This window comes from Salvelinus alpinus, chromosome 4, assembly GCF_045679555.1.
Source record: "Salvelinus alpinus chromosome 4, SLU_Salpinus.1, whole genome shotgun sequence".
NCBI classification, from domain to species: domain Eukaryota; kingdom Metazoa; phylum Chordata; class Actinopteri; order Salmoniformes; family Salmonidae; genus Salvelinus; species Salvelinus alpinus.
The window spans coordinates 20,646,362-20,659,894 of NC_092089.1; the positions used below are offsets into that span (position 1 = coordinate 20,646,362).

The 13,533-nt window shown below is 43.9% G+C and overlaps 2 protein-coding genes across 3 annotated transcripts; one reads left to right on the forward strand and one right to left on the reverse strand.

Moving 5' to 3' along the window:
- The first annotated feature begins 4,016 nt into the window (after positions 1–4,016).
- On the forward strand, positions 4,017–12,203 carry rbm24b (RNA binding motif protein 24b). 2 transcript variants are annotated; one of them, XM_071395942.1, is made up of 4 exons: positions 4,017–4,489; positions 5,088–5,277; positions 5,688–5,742; positions 11,392–12,203. In XM_071395942.1, the coding sequence occupies exons 1-4, from the start codon at positions 4,316–4,318 to the stop codon at positions 11,747–11,749; spliced, it is 777 nt and encodes a 258-aa protein (XP_071252043.1). In that variant the 5' UTR covers positions 4,017–4,315; the 3' UTR covers positions 11,750–12,203. The 2 variants fall into 2 exon arrangements, with proteins under 2 accessions (XP_071252043.1, XP_071252044.1); XM_071395943.1 differs by having other exon boundaries at positions 4,033–4,489; positions 5,088–5,211; positions 11,392–12,201.
- LOC139572448 (DNA-directed RNA polymerase subunit beta''-like) lies at positions 11,939–12,994 on the reverse strand. The gene has a single exon (XM_071395199.1). It carries the CDS (start codon positions 12,992–12,994, stop codon positions 11,939–11,941), a length of 1,056 nt encoding a protein of 351 aa, XP_071251300.1.
- Between the last annotated feature and the right edge of the window lie 539 nt (positions 12,995–13,533).

Consider the following 13,533-nt stretch of genomic DNA (forward strand, 5'->3'; position numbering starts at 1 on the left):
TCACGACTTCTACCGAAGTCGATGCCTCTCCTTGTTCGGGCGGTGTTCGGTGGTCGACGTCGCCGGTCTTCTAGCCATCGCCGATCCATTTTTCATTTTCCAATTGTTTTGTCTTGTTTTCCCACACACCTGGTTTTCATTTCCCTCATTCTGTGTTGTGTATTTAACCCTCTGTTCCCCCCATGTCTTTGTGTGGTATTGTTGATTGTAAGTGCATGTGCACATGTGTTTGACTGGTGCGCGTCGGGTTATTGTGCCCATATTTTGTATTTTCTTATGCCGTCGGTTTTACTATTAAACTGCTCCGGCTATTTACCAAGTTCTGCTCTCCTGCGTCTGACTTCCCTGCCACCAGTTATGCACCCCTTACAAGAACATTACCAGCCCCTACACTCTGTATTTTCCGCTGCCTGCCCCACCACCACAGAAAGCACTGAGCTAGGATGAAACACCTGCATTTTGGAGATGCCTTACTCAAGAAAGAAAAAGAGAGACAATGTTTGTATGCGGCTTTATGTTACACGTATTAATGCCAAAATAACATGCAAAATAGGCAACAACAACAACAAAAATATTTTTTTGGGTGGGGGGGGGCTAAACAGGTGGGGCTCAAAACAGCCCTGAATGATGGGTCGCCACTTCCGGACAGACACTATCCTGTGTGACAGCAGTACATAGACCTATGGATGACAGACTGAGTTGTCAACATAGGTGTTTCTTGTGAGCTCAGCTCTACATGAAGGGGACTTTGCCCCAAATGGCAACCTATTCCCTATATAGTGCACTACTTGGGAAGCATCCCAAATGGCTGTGCTGGGGACAATGCTGTCTAGATAGCTGCTTTTGACTGCTAGATTTACAGGGACTCCATCTGTGGCTTGGTTTTGTAAGGGGATCCTGCCTGCCTTAGCCTCAGACCCAGACCAATTCTTCAGCTGGTTCTCTGTTGCTCCAATTCCAAATTGACCCCCAGCTTCTGGTCCAGGGGAAGGCAACCCTGGGCCAGGGGAAGGCAACCCTGGTCCTGGGGCGCAGCAGGAGCTTCATGTTTTTGGATTTAACTGACCTGAAAGACCAGGTTTGTTGAATTTAGGCAATCATACTAATCAATTAACTCAGTTGGTTAGGTGTGATGTGGTGCCTAGTTGGAACAAAATCCTGTATTACGTGCTGCACTACAGGAACAGGGTTCCCTACCCCTGCACTAGTCCATAGTAAACAGAGTATTTGAGCGGCGTTGAGCGGTCGGGAATCGCTCTTGGAGTGATGCCGCCCCAGCGCTCCACATCCTTCCCACGGCTCGGCATTCACAGGGGGGAAAAGTCTAAACTTCTGATCCAAATTCGCTCCATTCATTAAAATCACCATTTAACCAACACCCATCTATTTTTGTGACTACCTGGACCTACCATTTGGTTTTGAAGTATTGAAGACCATATGATTTGAATGAAACGTATTTGAATAAACATGAAAACGTGAACGTAAGAAGCGCTCCTCATTTTAAAATGTTTTAGTAAACAGCATACAGTATAAACACTGTAAACAGGTCAGGAGCCTGACAGGGAGCCTAAGAAGGAACAACAATTCATTATTTAGGCTATATTATTTATATTATTTCAAACCTATGGCCTACAAAGAAAGACATTGTGAAGCATTTGCGAGTGCGACACTAGGCTGGTAGAGAGTCGGGACATTAAGAGCTCAGCATTTAAACAACATTTGGTTGTATTAAATTATTATAGTCTATAAATTGCGCATATAGGCTGTGACTTACTTAGAATTAAATACAAATTAAACGAAAAATGCCTTAATAGGCTAAAGTGCCTTTGAATCCATTTTTAGAAACTCCAGTTTGGCCCGAGTGGTGCTTGCCATGGTGCCTGGAGAGCAGATCAGCAGCGCTTTCAGAGGCACTGGTGATGCTAAACACCCTTTGGGCCAGTCCTGCCAGGCTAGCCAGGGATGCGGAGTTTTTTAAATGTAATTATAGGTATAGGCCTAAAGGTTTTTAGGCAAAATAACCCGATCAAAACGGAAAGCTCCTTGAAATGTGGAATATGCCAGGACTATTGGGCGAAAATCAATGATGGCCTATTGTATAGATAATAAAACACAAATTAAGGAAACTTTTAAGAGCTCAGATGTTTTGTTTATAGACACTTTGCTACAATGACACACTTAATTAACTACCCATCTCAGTCCTTTTAGCATGTGCACGTAGTAAGTACACCATCATGCTTTCGGGACATTATATCACCACACTCCCTCGTCTTTATAAGTCATCTTGCTTTAACACCTTTATGTTTGATCAGTTTCTTTATGTAAATATTTAATGAACTCCATGACAGTAGCTAAAGCAAGGGGCTCTAGCAGCACACAAGAAGACCACAAATGCATGCTGGGCCGGGCCGGGCCGGGCCGGGCATGCCCTGAGCTGGTGACGTGAGCGTTACTGGAGCGGGCGAGAAAACCGAAACTCGCTCAGCACTCCAGTCAAATTGGGCACGCTGCTCGCCCCACCCCAGCGCCACTCCGCTGAAATACTCTGATAGTAACTCATGTGGATTTGAAAATGCCTGATAGGTTTAAGCAATATGGTAATAGCTTGCTGGTGGAATTTTGGCATATTGCTTTTACCTATTCCAGTCATCTCAGACCTGTGTGTTTTAAAGACTAGTGGCTAGGGAGTAGGGGCTAGGGCGTGGGGTTGACTTGGAGCTGGTGAGAGACTAGTGCCTAGGGAGTAGGGGCTAGGGCGTGGGGTTGACTTGGAGCTGGTGAGAGACTAGTGCCTAGGGAGTAGGGGCTAGGGCGTGGGGTTGATTTGGAGCTGGTGAGAGACTAGTGCCTAGGGAGTAGGGGCTAGGGCGTGGGGTTGACTTGGAGCTGGTGAGAGACTAGTGCCTAGGGAGTAGGGGCTAGGGCGTGGGGTTGATTTGGAGCTGGTGAGCGACTAGTGGCTATTGGCTAGGGAGTAGGGTTGACTTGGAGCTGGTGAGAGACTAGTGGCTATTGGCTAGGGAGTAGGGTTGATTTGGAGCTGGTGAGCGACTAGTGGCTAGTGGCCAGGGAGTAGGGTTGACTTGGAGCTGGTGAAGAGACTAGTGGCTATGGAGCTGGTGAGAGACTAGTGGCTAGGGAGTAGGGTTGACTTGGAGCTGGTGAGAGACTAGTGGCTAGGGAGTAGGGTTGACTTGGAGCTGGTGAGAGACTAGTGGCTAGGGAGTAGGGTTGACTTGGAGCTGGTGAGAGACTAGTGGCTAGGGAGTAGGGTTGACTTGGAGCTGGTGAAGAGACTAGTGGCTAGGGAGTAGGGTTGACTTGGAGCTGGTGAGAGACTAGTGGCTAGGGAGTAGGGTTGACTGGGAGCTGGTGAGAGACTAGTGGCTAAGGAGTAGGGAGTAGGGAGTAGATTGATTTGGAGCCGGTGAGAGACTAGGGAGTAGGGGCTAGGGAGTAGGGGCTAGGGAGTAGATTGATTTGGAGCCGGTGAGAGACTAGGGAGTAGGGGCTAGGGAGTAGGGGCTAGGGAGTAGGGAGAATGGTTGATTTGGAGCCGGTGAGAGACTAGTGCCTTGTTGTGGGAGTCAGTCAGCTGTCCATGTTGACCCCATAACGTGGTGTGACTCAACAGGTGTGTTTTGTGTGTCAGGGTCAAGCCAAGTGGTGTCTGTTACTTCACCATCATGCAGAGCTACGGTGTGTGGATCAACATCAACAACATGCAGATATCTGACACTGAACTATTAGAGGACCGAGAGATCAGATTCATTTCATAGTGTTTTTAGATTGGAGGAGATTATTTCATAGATTTACAGTAAATGGCAAGTGGGATATCAATAAATGAAAGTATTTTTCAAACAGAGTACAGTAATGTTTTACACATGGGAATAGTCAAAAGCAATGTCAGACAGACATGTGTTGTTATTTTGGGTTCTGTATTGAAATGAGCTAATGTTTCGCGATCCTATGATTAGAGGTCTGTTCATCTTTGGTCGGTGCGTGTGACCCTGTATGCCACAGTGGGAGGGCCCAGGAGAGAGCGTGTTCACGGCCCAGCCCCCTTGACGTGACAGCTGGGTGAAGCGGATTTAGACAGCAGCGGTATCTATCTCCTAAGTTAAGCAGTGTCAAACTGAACTGAAGTTGGGAACGATTGGAAATCCGCGTCAAACAAGTGTCTGTTCAGTTCCAACGAAACCTACCTTAAATTAATCGTTCTAAATAACCTGTGCTTTCACAGAGCTGACTGATCTCTGTGAGATTGCAAAAACATTCTCTATAAAACATTGTTGCCTACCGTTTACCGCAAAAAATGATGATGCACTCGTCTCAGAAGGACACAACCTACACAAAGATATTTGTAGGGGGTCTTCCATATCACACCACGGACTGCAGTCTCAGGAAATACTTCGAAGTGTTCGGTGATATCGACGAGGCTGTTGTTATAACAGACAGACAGACTGGCAAATCCAGAGGTTATGGATTCGTAAGTATTATAGATGTACATTTGAATGTCATTGTGATTGATGATTGATTGATCGATCGATTGCGTAATTATTTTATGTCATATATTGTTAAATGCAGACATTATGGGTAGAATCTAAAATGTTTCCAGCACCAATATGTCTTAAATGAAAAAGGCTATCATTAGCCTATCCATAATGCATCTGATGTCACTTAATTGATTCACACCATTTTGTAGCCCATTTATGAATGGTCAATGAATTGCATTGCATGAACAGTTCCTGAATGGGCAAAACATTCTATTCTGCTAAGTATTCAGCTGAAGTTTAGGCGTGGGGTCTTGGGCTCAGGAGGCCCACGACGATGTGATGGAATCATCCTAGAATTGCTGACTTGTGCTTCATAAACCATGTCTTTACCTTCAACTAATGAAGGAACATTTTTCTCTACACTTTTCCTTATTCTGATTGTAATACCCTCATGCTTTTCTTATTGGGACATGATCAATACTTATAAATGAATTGTAGTTCAATGAACAGCTTCCCACTGAGTGAACATCTGATCAATTCAGACAATGGAAACATGTATTTATTTCTTCTTCTTCCCTTTCCATCCCTCAGGTGACGATGGCAGACCGGGCGTCTGCGGACCGAGCCTGCAAGGACCCAAACCCCATCATCGACGGCCGGAAAGCCAATGTGAACCTGGCCTACCTGGGGGCCAAGCCCAGGGTCATGCAGCCAGGTGAGGGGATGGACGCGCTGGCGGAGGGCTACGCCACACGTTTCTTTCACAGCTTGGACGACCAAGGTGGCGTACAAACAATGACGAGCTGCTAAAACGAGCAAACTAACCACCTGCTTACAGTGTGTTTTCACACGGTGTGTAGCATGGTAGATGTGTAGCATGGTAGATGTGTAGCATGGGGTTTAGACGAAGTCTACTGTAGTGGGGGGAACTAGCAGAACAGACAGTGAAGCTAGTGTGAATGAAGATACGTTATGATTAAAGTGTGTCTCCATTGTTACAGACACCAAATGTTTAAAATGTGTTTTTTTCCCCTACCATTTACATGATCTATAAGTACTGGAGCAGTTACATTGGAAGCACTGATCACATTTGTTATAATGGAGTTATAATGTATTTATAATATGTGTATGGGTCACGCTTTAGATTGAACACACAGCGGTAGAGCTAAAAACAACTTGTTCTTATTCCAGGTTTCTCATTTGGTGTTCCTCAAATCCATCCAGCGTTCATCCAGAGGCCTTATGGGTATGTTATGGCATAGTGATACTCCTTGTCTTGTTGGAAGTGTGTCATATTAAAACACTGTATTTCACTGCACCTGTCCAGTGTATGTCACAATAACATGTATTTTATTTTTATTAACCTCTTTTACAGGGTAGAAAATGTTCAACCAGTGTAAGGTTGTAGAATTACCGTAACTTTCCCAAGATGTTCCAGAATTCCTGGTTAGAAGATTGTGACATTGGGAAAGTTACCAGAATTTTGCATCCCTAAACTAGTGATAGAATATCCTACTTAACACCACCTGTTTTGTTCACAGCTGCTCATTTTGAATGATCTATGTGCCCGTTTCTATTCTTACCTGCAGTATCTAGTGATTTTCATCTTTTAAAAAATAGCTTGGATTGTAAAATGTAACGTTTTTCTTCTCCAGAGTTGTGTAACTGTAAGCCCCCTGCCCATTCATTCTCTGTTGAGTGTAGAGGTGGGCCTGTGTCTTGTGTGGTGTGCATCCCTGCCCATTCATTCTCTGTTGAGTGTAGAGGTGGGACTGTGTCTTGTGTGGTGTGCATCTCTGCGTGCCATTCTTAGATTCTAAAGCGTGAATCTAATTCTGATTCTAAACGTGATGTCACCAGTTGTCAATGTTGTCTATCTCTCTCTGATCTGACAGGCTGGCTTACGGTTCAGAAACTGTATCTGATGGAGGGACATGATGGTTTGAGGATGAATAGCTGAGTCTGCATTGGGCAGATCACTAAGGTCTTACCAGTATACTCTGACACACACAAACAAGCTGAAATGGTGATTAGATGCATGGAAGTTGTTTTTCTTTTCATTTTTCTGTTGCGGTTTTCCATAGTCCATAGATTGGTGTGTGTGCCTTTGTTTCAGTATGAAGTGGTGTTCAGCTGGACTGCGTGCTTCTCTTTACTTGCAGTGGGGGGGTAGGGGGGGGGGGGTTTCTGCAGACTCTGAGAGTTTGTTATTTCAGATTTAACTTTGTCACGGGGTGTTGATACTGATCTGGTTTTTAAACTTGATTTTTAACGATTGATTGTGCTGTATTCTGTGTTCCCCCCGTTTTTTAGTTAACACCGTTATCATATGTTTTGTTGTTGATGGGGTTGATCACCAGTGTTGCTACGTGACTTGTCTTGGACCTTCCGAACCCCCCACACAACAACACAACTCTTGGCTGCATGTTGGAGATCGTTTCCTGCCTTTGGTTTTCTCTGCTCATGATGTTGTGGTTTCTGTTTTCTTTCTCTAATTAACCCGTTGCTTCCTCCTGTAGCTCACATCATCTTCTATCTCTTTCCCTCCTGCTCATGACGTAGACGAGGAACCAACTCAGTGAAAGATATTTGATGGCTAGAACTAATGTTACAAAAGTAGGGTGTATATTACTGTAAACTTTTGAAGTTTATATTGGTATCTTTCAAGGATTTTATGTAATCTGTCACAAGACATCTTGTGGCCTTTTGGGGTACTTCAGATTATCACAGGTATCTAATAATCTCTGGTACTCTCTCCGGCCTTATCAGAAGTAAAATATATGAAATAATTAAATAAGATGATTTTAAAACAGAAAATAGAATGACAAAGCTGTAAAACATTATCCTAAATACAAACCATCAAGTTAGTGAATACCATTGGTGTTTATATTGAGAGTTTCAGCATGAAATAATTTTAGTTATTTTACTATGTCAACATGTATTTGTTGTCAGTGTTTTGGAGTCCAACTGGTGGCAGGTGTGATAAAAGTTACTAGTTGGAAGAGTTGCAGAGATGATTGAAAATAATGCCATTGTTGATTAGATGCTTTTATTTTATTAATTAGGCTATTTTTACTACAACCATATGGTCTATGTACTAGAGACTCCAGGACAATATGGTACAGATATAACAAATGAATAACATATAATAAAACAATTCAAGTATAAATTACCAAAGTTACGATAGATTGCCATAGATTTTCCGTTAATTTACCAAAATTACTGAAGATTCCAGTAACTTTTGTAAATTACTGGTAGCTTTGCAACCCTAGCTAGAAGTCTGAAGCCATAAACCACTCTAGAAATGTGTCCATATAGAGAAGAGAAAGAGTGAGAGAAATGGCGAGAGGAAGGATGAAATCGGAGAATGGTGTCACTACTGTGGGACACACGAGACAGTATGTTTATAGTGTGGATGGATTGGTAATGGAACCAGGCCACTCTACTGGAACAATACAGGGAACGGCGATGACTGAGAACACAAAACAGTTCCAAAAGGAACTCTTTTATTCAAACGGACATCCTGATCCACTCTGTTGTCGCTCATTGGTGACCCAATATCTCATTTGTTTTAATACCAAAGGTCTGATACTAGTTCTCACTGAGTGTAAACTGACAGCAAATACCATTCTAAGTAGATAGTAGTGTGGAACATAGATTAATACTAACCAAGACATCCAAGTAGGCTACCGAAGTTATAACCTTTACCATGTAAAACATACAGCATATTTAAAAGGCATACACACAGCCAGTAAACATGGAGTGTAAAGTGATCTCAGATAAGTTGTTTGCAGAGTGGTAGACTACTGGTCAGGCAGCAGCTGTTCACAGTGTTCTACACGGCTTCTCAAATTCCGCTGGAAAATGAGAGTCGCTGGGCGGTGCCCTAAATAATGGATGTGGTAGACAGGGCCTTCGCTGGCTCGATCGCTCGCTCGCCGGCGGACAACAGGTGGGCTGCCTGAGACATGTGCCCGGGGGCCGGGGGGCCTGTGTGCCTCTGTTCTAGGGGATTACCCATGTGTCTCAGTGATTTACAAAGCACCTTTATTTAGCCCTGAACTTTCAACACAAAATGGCCGCCTGCCCTGTCGTCCTCCAACCAGAGAAAAGGTTCATGTCGATCGGACCAGTTTTAGCAGCAGCAGCAGGAGTAGGACCTCTGCCTGTCCTCTGTGTCTTCTACAACTCTGTCTGTCCTCTGTGTCTTCTACAACTCTGCCTGTCCTCTGTGTCTTCTACAACTCTGCCTGTCCTCTGTGTCTTCTACAACTCTGCCTGTCCTCTGTGTCTTCTACAACTCTGCCTGTCCTCTGTGTCTTGTCCTCTGTGTCTTCTACAACTCTGTCTGTCCTCTGTATCTTCTACAACTCTGCCTGTCCTCTGTGTCTTGTCCTCTGTGTCTTCTACAACTCTGCCTGTCCTCTGTGTCTTCTACAACTCTGCCTGTCCTCTGTGTCTTGTCCTCTGTGTCTTCTACAACTCTGTCTGTCCTCTGTGTCTTCTACAACTCTGTCTGTGCTCTGTGTATTATACAACTCTGCTGGACAGACAGGTGTTACAGTCATAGAGAGACAGACAGGTGGACTCTGTTACAGTCATAGAGACAGACAGGTGGACTCTGTTACAGTCATAGAGACAGACAGGTGGACTCTGTTACAGTCATAGAGAGACAGACAGGTGGACTCTGTTACAGTCATAGAGAGACAGACAGGTGGACTCTGTTACAGTCATAGAGAGACAGACAGGTGGACTCTGTTACAGTCATAGAGAGACAGACAGGTGGACTCTGTTACAGTCATAGAGAGACAGACATTTACTCCTCTAGTGAGGTTTCCAAAATGTCAGTTTGTCTTTTAGAAAGTAATTAACTCCCTACAGTTTATGAAGAGGATTTCAAATTGGGCTACCTCTGACATTTACCACAGTTAGACCACACCACTCAACAGCTGATTTAACAACCCACCTGTAGCCTATAATGAAGAAGAGAGAGAAGAGAGAGAAAGGGAATAGTAAGTCATGAGGTCACTGAGACAGAGGAATGGACTAGTTATCCTCCAGAGTTGACGGAGGTCATGCCATGTGCTGCTGTAGGAGAGAGAGAAGCTCAGCTTGTCCTTTAGTGATGACAAGAGGAGACAAAATAGCCTCCAGCCTCTCCTGTCACTCTCCCGGACGTGTGTGTGTGTGTGTGTGTGTGTGTGTGTGTGTGTGTGTGTGTGTGTGTGTGTGTGTGTGTGTGTGTGTGTGTGTGTGTGTGTGTGTGTGTGTGTGTGTGTGTGTGTGTGTGTGTGTGTGTGTGTGTGTGTGCGCGCAAGCGTGTGTGCAGGCGTGCGCGTGTACGTATGACATGGCACATCTTAGGACAGTTTTAACACCTGGTCTCTGTTTGCTGGAGGTGACTGACGCTCAGGGTGGAAATAGGGCCAAATCTGCCCGGATACACAGGCTTGGATCACTCCATTTATACCCTCTCTCTCTCTGTCTTTCTCTGTCTCTGTTTCTCTCTCTGTCTGTCTCTCTCTCTCTCTCTGTTTCTCTCTCTTTCTCTGTCTCCCTCTCTGTCTCTCTCTCTCTCTGTTTCTCTCTCTCCCTCTGTATCCCTCTCTCTCTCTCTCTGTCTCTCTCTCTCTCTCTCTCCCCCCATCTTGCTCTTCCAATAATAAACATATTTATATTTACTCAACCATAGGGTCTGGAGTTAAACAAGACACCTGGATTCATTATAAATTCATGTACACCACTACTCACTACAGGTTTGATCGTCAAAAATGTTACTTGTCGCGGTACTCACACAATAGCACTTATCGAAGCTCTATTCAGTAGTACTCATAGCAGGACATAGAGTAATTTTAGAAAAATATTTATAACAATAATATTATAAAACTAAAGTATGTAATTTAATAATAGAAAATGTTGAAGTGTGAACATTCATACATAATCCGTCTGTCTCTCTGCCACATGCTGCCACGTTTTCATTTTCTTCTGTGAGGCGTCTCTTTCATTTTAGTTGACTTTGTATCTGCGTTTGAGGACTTAACGTGTGTGGGCATGTGTTGTGTGGTGTTGGACTGATTGTATGTTGACTGGGATAAGTTGAGTTGCAGTTCTTTCTTGATGTGTTGTGGTGCTGTGCGATCAGCTGGCATTGTGCGAGAACCCTCGTTCAGACACAGAGGGCTGGCCAGTCTGTCTTCTCTAATGCCTAATTAAAGGATGATGATTCCTGAGCTTCAGACAGAGCTGCTCTGGTTTCATGATGATTCCTGAGCTTCAGGCAGAGCTGTTCTGGTTTCATGATGATTCCTGAGCTTCAGGCAGAGCTGCTCTGGTTTCATGATGATTCCTGAGCTTCAGACAGAGCTGCTCTGGTTTCATGATGATTCCTGAGCTTCAGACAGAGCTGCTCTGGTTTCATGATGATTCCTGAGCTTCAGACAGAGCTGCTCTGGTTTCATGATGATTCCTGAGCTTCAGACAGAGCTGCTCTGGTTTCATGATGATTCCTGAGCTCCAGGCAGAGCTGCTCTGGTTTCATGATGATTCCTGAGCTCCAGGCAGAGCTGTCTGGTTTCATGATGATTCCTGAGCTTCAGGCAGAGCTGTCTGGTTTCATGATGATTCCTGAGCTTCAGGCAGAGCTGCTCTGGTTTCATGATGATTCCTGAGCTTCAGACAGAGCTGCTCTGCTTTCCTTTTGGCTTGAAACCTTCTCTTTTTTTACCCAGGGTTCCATTGGGTGGTGTTGCTGTGTTAATGAAATGAGGACTGGGTTGACGTTGTTTTGTCTTTGTGACGCCTGCTTTCCTGTGTTCCTGAGCTGGGTTTCAGTGTGTGTCCCAGATTGCCGAGTGGCTCTGTCTGTCCTCTGACCTTTGACATCTTTGTCCTGCAGGATCCCAGCTCACTACGTCTACCCCCAGGCCTTTATGCAGCCAAGCACCATGGTCATCCCTCACAGCATGCAGTCGTCCGCCGCCACGGCCTCCGCCGCCTCCTCCCCGTACCTCGACTACACAGGAGCAGCCTACGCTCAGTACTCAGCCGCAGCTGCCAGCGCTGCGGCCGCCGCTGCCTACGAGCAGTACCCGTACGCAGCCTCCCCGGCCCCTGCGGGCTACATGGCTGCAGCAGGGTATGGTTATGCGGTCCAGCAGCCCCTAGCAGCCGCAGCCACCCCAGGAGCAGCCGCAGCAGCTGCTGCCTTCGCCCAGTACCAGCCTCAGCAGCTTCAGGCAGACCGCATGCAGTAACTGACCACAACTACTACTATTACTGAGCCTGGATAACAGAAGAGGGGGAGGCTATAGAGAGGAGGGGGGAGGTCATACTCACCCCCGGGACACTACAAGGGGAGAGGTGGCGGGAGAGTGTGAGGAGGGGGGAGGGATGAAGAGTGGAGAGGTGGTCGTCAATCCTTGGCTTTAGAACATGCAGCGCTGCTACCAAAAGAGCCTGAAGAAAATCATCTCATAACTGAAGAGAATCATCTCATAACTGAAGAGAATCATCTCATAACTGAAGAGAATCATCTCATAACTGAAGAGAATCATCTCATAACTGAAGAGAATCATCTCATAACTGGAGAGAATCATCTCATAACTGGAGAGAATCATCTCATAACTGGAGAGAATCATCTCATAACTGGAGAGAATCATCTCATAACTGAAGAGAATCATCTCATAACTGGAGAGAATCATCTCATAACTGAAGAGAATCATCTCATAACTGAAGAGAATCATCTCATAACTGAAGAGAATCATCTCATAACTGAAGAGAATCATCTCATAACTGAAGAGAATCATCTCATAACTGAAGAGAATCATCTCATAACTGAAGAGAATCATCTCATAACTGAAGAGAATCATCTCATAACTGAAGAGAATCATCTCATAACTGAAGAGAATCATCTCATAACTGAAGAGAATCATCTCATAACTGAAGAGAATCATCTCATAACTGAAGAGAATCATCTCATAACTGGAGAGAATCATCTCATAACTGAAGAGAATCATCTCATAACTGAAGAGAATCATCTCATAACTGAAGAGAATCATCTCATAACTGAAGAGAATCATCTCATAACTGGAGAGAATCATCTCATAACTGAAGAGAATCATCTCATAACTGAAGAGAATCATCTCATAACTGAAGAGAATCATCTCATAACTGAAGAGAATCATCTCATAACTGGAGAGAATCATCTCATAACTGGAGAGAATCATCTCATAACTGAAGAGAATCATCTCATAACTGAAGAGAATCATCTCATAACTGAAGAGAATCATCTCATAACTGGAGAGAATCATCTCATAACTGAAGAGAATCATCTCATAACTGAAGAGAATCATCTCATAACTGAAGTGAATCATCTCATAACTGGAGAGAATCATCTCATAACTGAAGAGAATCATCTCATAACTGAAGAGAATCATCTCATAACTGAAGAGAATCATCTCATAACTGAAGAGAATCATCTCATAACTGAAGAGAATCATCTCATAACTGGAGAGAATAGTTACTTCATTATTCAAATATCATCAGTGTTGTCATCACTAAAGTATTGTTTTTTGTTGTTGTCATTATATCAGAAATATTTAATATTTATTCATCAGGACAAATATCTAGAATTATTATTTAAGATATGACCTCATAACCAACCAAGTTTAAGTTAATAATTTTAAGCATATTTAATGTGTAGTAAATTAAATGTGTGATTTTGTACAACTTTCACAAGTGCACTGAAGTCTAATCAGGTATTTTCCCCTCAAATTTCTTAAACGAGATGGTCAAACCAAAAACACTTTTGGTCACTTTTCACCTTTAATACTTTTAAACCTGCATGTTGAACTATGCAATTTGAACTTATATATTTAGTGAAATATGTCTTCTACAAATATATATATACAGTTGAAGTCGGAAGTTTACCTACACTTAGGTTGGAGTCATTAAAACTCTGTTTCAACCACTCCACAAATTTCTTGTTAGCAAACCATAGTTTTGGCAAGTCGGTTAGGACATCTACTTTGTGCATGAC